Source organism: Chiloscyllium plagiosum, unplaced genomic scaffold, assembly GCF_004010195.1.
Source record: "Chiloscyllium plagiosum isolate BGI_BamShark_2017 unplaced genomic scaffold, ASM401019v2 scaf_14741, whole genome shotgun sequence".
Classification (NCBI taxonomy): Eukaryota; Metazoa; Chordata; class Chondrichthyes; order Orectolobiformes; family Hemiscylliidae; genus Chiloscyllium; species Chiloscyllium plagiosum.
This window is the reverse complement of record NW_025207607.1, coordinates 1-6109: the sequence shown is the minus strand read 5'-3', so window position 1 is coordinate 6109 and position 6109 is coordinate 1. Positions and strand designations below refer to the sequence as shown.

General features: G+C 48.8%; 1 protein-coding gene across 1 annotated transcript; it reads right to left on the bottom strand.

Annotated features, from left to right (window-relative positions):
* Positions 1-156: 156 nt before the first annotated feature.
* LOC122546620 lies at positions 157-2006 on the bottom strand (the record flags this gene model as incomplete). The annotated part of the gene is made up of 2 exons (XM_043685295.1): positions 1551-2006; positions 157-1166 (listed from the first exon to the last, which is right to left on the bottom strand). Coding segments are annotated over exons 1-2 (1466 nt in total), but the record flags the coding sequence as incomplete, so codon positions are not given.
* Positions 2007-6109: the final 4103 nt, after the last annotated feature.

The following is a 6109-nucleotide window of genomic DNA, read 5'->3' as shown; positions in this document are numbered from 1 at the left end:
TTCTCTTTCCCTTTTAAACTCGGGACAATCCCTTTTGAAGTGTCCCAGTTTCCCGCAATGGTAACATCCGGCCGCCTGAGGCCGTTCGATTCCATAAGATCCTCCTCTCCCACTTCTATTCGTCTCGCTCCTCTCCCTCTCCAACTTTCCCTCGACCTTCCTCTTTCCATCCCATAACCTTCTTCCCCCATTCCGGTGGATTTACAAGCTTCCCGTACGGCTGCCACCATCATTTTTGTCTTTTGTTTCTCCCTTATTACATCCCTCTGAACGTAGACCTTCTGTGCTTCCCGTAATAATTCTGCAACATCTTTTTCAGCCCAATCCTCCACTTTCTGTAATTTCTTCTGAATGTCAGGCCATGACTTAGTCACAAAGTGCACCTTAAGCATGCCCTTGCCTATTTCCCCATCGGGGTCTAAACCTGAATACTTTCGTATGGACTCCCGCAAACGGTCTAAAAACTCACTCGGGGATTCATCCTTTTTCTGTCCAACTTCGAATGCTTTCGCTAAATTCCGCTGTTTAGGCACGCAGGTTTTGATTCCCCTGATTATAAGGCTTCTGAGATCTGTCATATTGGCCCGTCCCCCCGCGTCGTTATGATCCCACCGGGGGTCCTCTAAGGGGTACTTCTGCTCTCCACGCTGAGGGCCTCCCTGATGCTCCTTATCCCAAATGGCCATTGCACTATTCCGGATCATAACAATTTCATCGTAATTAAATAATATTCTCATCATGGCCTGTAATTCGGCCCATGTGTATATACTGGGCCCCAGAAATTGGTCCAGTTGTATTCCCACACTGATGGGGTCGTCCAGTAGACGGGGTAGTTCGTTACGGAGTTGCCGGATATCCCCAGAATTTAAAGGTTGTACTACGAACCCAGTCCGGTCGTTCCCAAACGGCACCTCTCGTAAGGAGTTCAGCTGTTCAATATTGTCACTCCTCCCAGCTCTCAATCCCTCTTCTCGGCCCCTCCACATCTCGAGTCGGACCGATTTCCTAGTGCCTGGGGTGGGTTCTGCGCCCCCTCCTGTGCTCCCCCCAGCAGTCCCTGCCGCACTGGTCATAGCCTGCTGGGAATCGGATTTATCCGTCGCAGGAGGGAGGTCCGCGCTGGACGCCTGGTCGTGCGCCTGGTCGTGCGCCTGGTCGTGCGCCTGGTCGTGCGCCTGGTCGTGCGCCTGGTCGTGCGCCTGGTCGTGCGCCTGGTCGTGCGCCTGGTCGTGCGCCTGGTCGTGCGCCTGGTCGTGCGCCTGGTCGTGCGCCTGGTCGTGCGCCTGGTCGTGCGCCTGGTCGTGCGCCTGGTCGTGCGCCTGGTCGTGCGCCTGGTCGTGCGCCTGGTCGTGCGCCTGGTCGTGCGCCTGGTCGTGCGCCTGGTCGTGCGCCTGGTCGTGCGCCTGGTCGTGCGCCTGGTCGTGCGCCTGGTCGTGCGCCTGGTCGTGCGCCTGGTCGTGCGCCTGGTCGTGCGCCTGGTCGTGCGCCTGGTCGTGCGCCTGGTCGTGCGCCTGGTCGTGCGCCTGGTCGTGCGCCTGGTTGTGCGCCTGGTCGTGCGCGGGTGGTATATACGGGGGCGGGGCAGACGGTGGCAAACCGTCGGTGAGAACGTCCCAAGACTTCTGGGGCTTCCTCGGGTCTGTTTGGGGAATCAGAGGATAGAGACGCGTGGGACCCTCGCTATCGCCTGCCAGCCAGGCGACGGCGTATTTGCTCTCTTCTGGGTCAAACGGTTGTTTTCTGTTAACATATACATTTAGGATTTGACACACCCAGTCTTCATCAGACCCATATTCGGGCCAAACTACCAAGGGGGCGCGGATAGGTTCCTTGGTCCATATAAAACAACAATATTTTATCATGGTCTCTTTCTTTAAGTCCTTTGTTCTACTACTGTCCGTCCATAGACTTAACGTCCGACCTAATGGACTATCGGGGGGTATTTCTTTCCCATTTGCAGTCTTCCCTGACTTCTCCTTAGTAAATCTAAAAGCCTGATCTCCCATGGTCTATCTTCGGTCCTGGTCTTAAACGCCTAAAACGTTTTCACAGATGACCGTCAAAACCACAATCTCCCGTGGCTTATCTTCGGTCCTGGTCTTAAACGCCTAAAACGTTTTCACAGATGACCGTCAAAACCACAATCTCCCGTGGCTTATCTTCGGTCCTGGTCTTAAACGCCTAAAACGTTTTCACAGATGACCGTCAAAACCACAATCTCCCGTGGCTTATCTTCGGTCCTGGTCTTAAACGCCTAAAACGTTTTCACAGATGACCGTCAAAACCACAATCTCCCGTGGCTTATCTTCGGTCCTGGTCTTAAACGCCTAAAACGTTTTCACAGATGACCGTCAAAACCACAATCTCCCGTGGCTTATCTTCGGTCCTGGTCTTAAACGCCTAAAACGTTTTCACAGATGACCGTCAAAACCACAATCTCCCGTGGCTTATCTTCGGTCCTGGTCTTAAACGCCTAAAGCGTTTTCACAGATGACCGTCGGGTTCCCCATTGTTTTCCTTATTTGGGTTCTGGTGCCTGCGCTTATTTTGTTACTCACTTGGCCAATCAGTGTTCGAGTTCCCGTTCTTTCCTTATATGGATGATGTTGTACAACTGTGGTTAAGGGCGGTCTCTCAGCTATCGAGGAAAGCTGTTACAATTGTTTCATTAATAAAACATGGGGGAGGTCCGGCACCGGTTTCGAGTGTCTGCTTGTGTTTACTATAAGGCACTTGTGTTTACTATAAGGTAGAAAAGACTAAAATGCAGCTAACCGTTTAAAAATTACACTACCCCCTACAACTGCTTGATGAAGAGATGGTATATGAGTCTTCATTGTGAGAGGTTGAGTCCAGGAACAGGGATGTGTTGTCGCCTTGGTGAGGCCACACCTAGAATATTGTGTGCAGTTTTGGTCTCCTTTTCTGAGGAACGTGTTATCTATCCTGTCCACAACTGTTAATATTTTATAAATCTCTGTGAGATTCCTTCCTCATCCGTCTGATCTCTGGAGGAAACAATCCTAACGCAGTCAATCTCTCCTCATACGTCAGCCCCACCATCCCCGGAAAGAGCCTGGCAAACCTGTACTGCACTCCCTCAAGAGCGAGACCATATTATTCTTAATCATTCTTGAAGTGGATCCTTTGCCTTACTGTAGAAATCTCACCATGCAAAAAGTAAATTCACAAGTCATATGCATCCATTCCGTACTCATGCCCAGACACACATGTTTGATAATTTAGGGACTCTGCATTTGAAAGGACGCAGAATGTTAGAATTTGTCATGTCACCTCCTAACCTTAGCATAGCAACTGGGATACTCTGGTCCACATCTCAATTAAACCCAACATGTCTTTCACTCCTCACTCTTCACCTTCCAGGATTGTATAATTCCTTGCAAGCACATCTGTGCCTCTCGGTTGTCTGGACTGAAATAAAGTGGATAGTTGTGACAAGATCTGCTGTTGGAATTGCTGAGGCAACTCAGCAGGGGCGGCAGTACCTGAGGGAGGAAACGGAATTCTCATAAAGTTCTGTAGGAAATTTGAAACGGTGCCTCTGATTCTCTCTCCACAGATGCTGCCAGACCGGGTGATTTTTTTTCCTGCAGTTTCTGCTGTTGCATTTAGCTGAATGTCCCTTCCATTGACCGGAATGATACACCCAGACACACCTTGTACCGATATTTAAATATTTCAAAAACTTAGGTAATTGAATTCAAACAAATGCACAACGATGCATTTCCCTCAGCTCCTCAGACAAAGCAGCTCAAAAAAGCAGCGGCATAACATGGTTCTATCGGTATAGCTGAGTGATTGCACCGATAAACGGGATGTCCTACTTCTTATTGCGGTTTCGAATCCTGCTGCTGATGGCTGAAGGCAGTGCAAGAGGGAGTTTGTTTCGTATCTCTCTGGGATTCCAATCGCGGTGGGGGAAACACTTCTTTCAGGTCAGAAGTGGTGTCAATCTCCAACACACTCACTGAACAGCTCGGTTTCACACTTGCATTGCCAACTTTGCTTTATCTCGTGTGTTTCCAAAATCCTGGCTAGAGCTTTCTCGCTGAATTTGGTCAATGCTTCGACTGCAATAGACCATGATTCTATGTATGAAAGTATATTACACTGGGGTGGAACCGAAACCCGCATCGGGACTGCGAATAAAACAGTGGAAACTTCCAGCACAGGAGCAAGGGTTCCTGAAGCAGACACGTCAGGGCAAATATCTTTCCTTTGTCAGTGAAAGGGACTGCTTCCCAAAGGGGAGCCATCGAAGTGAAGAAGTGAATGTGATTATCTCTGCTGATTGTTCAAAGCTGTGGAGCCGACCTAAGTGCGTTGGGCCAGTAGCGTAACGGACAGTGCGTCTGACTTCAGATCAGAAAATTTTAGGTTCGAGTCCTACCTGGCTCGCTTGCCATGCTCTGGCTTCTGCATGCATTTCCATTTGTGCGGAGGTGCAGGGATTCGATTCATATGTTAGCTGCTCAGATTCCTCATAGTCGGAGCTGTCGCTGCTCTCACTTGCCTACACAGCACAGAATTTTAATGGGGCCAGAAAAATGTGTGTTTGTGTATTGTTTTTATGTCTAACGCAAGTGACTGTGGATGTTGGGAATCCGAAACAATAACAGGAAATGCTGCGGAAACTCAACAGGTGTGGCAGTAACTGTGGGAGAAAACGGAATTTTCGTAAAATTCTGGCGAAATTCTGAACCGATGTCTCTCGTTCACTCTGTACAGATGCTGCCAGACCTGCTGAATTTTTCCTGCTACTTATGGTTTGGTTTTTATCTGAATGTGTATTCATCTATCAGGATGATACACTCATTGCTGTGGTTCTGTTCGCTGAGCTGGAAGGTTTTGTTGCAAAAGTTTCGTCCCCTGTCTAGGTGACATCTTCAATGCTTGGGAGCCTCCTGTGAAGCGCTTCTGTGGTGTTTCCTCCGACATTTATAGTGGCCTGTCCCAGCCGCTTCCGGTTGTGAGTTTCAGCTGTCCGCTGTAGTGGACGGTATATTGGGTCCAGGTCGATGTGTTTGTTGATGGAGTTTTTTGATGAGTGCCATGCTTCTAGGAATTCCCTGGCTGTTCTTAGTTTCGCTTGCCCTATAATAGTAGTGTTGTCCCAGTCGATTTCATGTTGCTTGTCGTCTGCGTGTGTGGCTACTAGGGATACCTGTTCGTGCCGTTTCGTGGCTAGTTGATTTTCGTGCATGCGGATCGTTAGGTGGCTTCCTGTTTGTCCTATATAGTGTTTTGTGCAGTCCTTGCATGGGAATTTGTACACGACATTAGTTTTGCCCATGCGGAATATCGGGTCCTACGTTCTGGTGAGTTGTTGTCTGAGTGTGGCTGTTTGTTTGTGTGCTGTTATAAGTCCTAGTGGTCGCAGTAGTCTGGCTGTCATTGCAGAGATATTCTTGATGTATGGTAGTGTGGCTAGACCTTTGGGTTGCGGCATGTCCTCGTTTTGTTGTCTTTCCCTGAGGCATCTGTTGATGAAATTGCGAGGATATCCGTTTTTTGGCGAATACTTTGTATAGGTGTTCCTCTTCCTCTTTTTGCAGTTCTGGTGTGCTGCAGTGTGTTGTGCCCCTTTTGAATAGTGTCTTGATGCAACTTCGTTCGTGTGTATTGCTTTCATAGTTCAGGACTTGGTCTGTGTGTGTGGCTTTCCTGTGTACTTTACTGGTGAATTCTCCGTTTGGTGTTCTCTGTACCCTCACGTCTAGGAATGGGAGTTGGTTGTCCTTTTCTTCTCTCGTGAATTGGATTCCGGTGAGTGTGGAGTTGATGATCCGGTGTGTTTTTCTATTTCCGTGTTTTTAATGATTACAAAGTTGTCATCAACGTATCTGACCCAGCGTTTGGGTTGAACTTGTGGTAAGACTGCTTGTTCTAACCTTTGCATTACTGCTTCTGCTATGAGTCCCGGGATCGGTGAGCCCATGGGTGTTCCATTGATATGTTCATTAATCTGGTTGTTGAATGTGAAGTGTGTTGTGAGACACAAGTCAAGTAGCTTAAGTATGCCGTCTTTGTTGATGGGTTCAACGTCCTGTTGTCTGTTCTGTCTGTTCAGCAGGTTGGGTTGAACGGT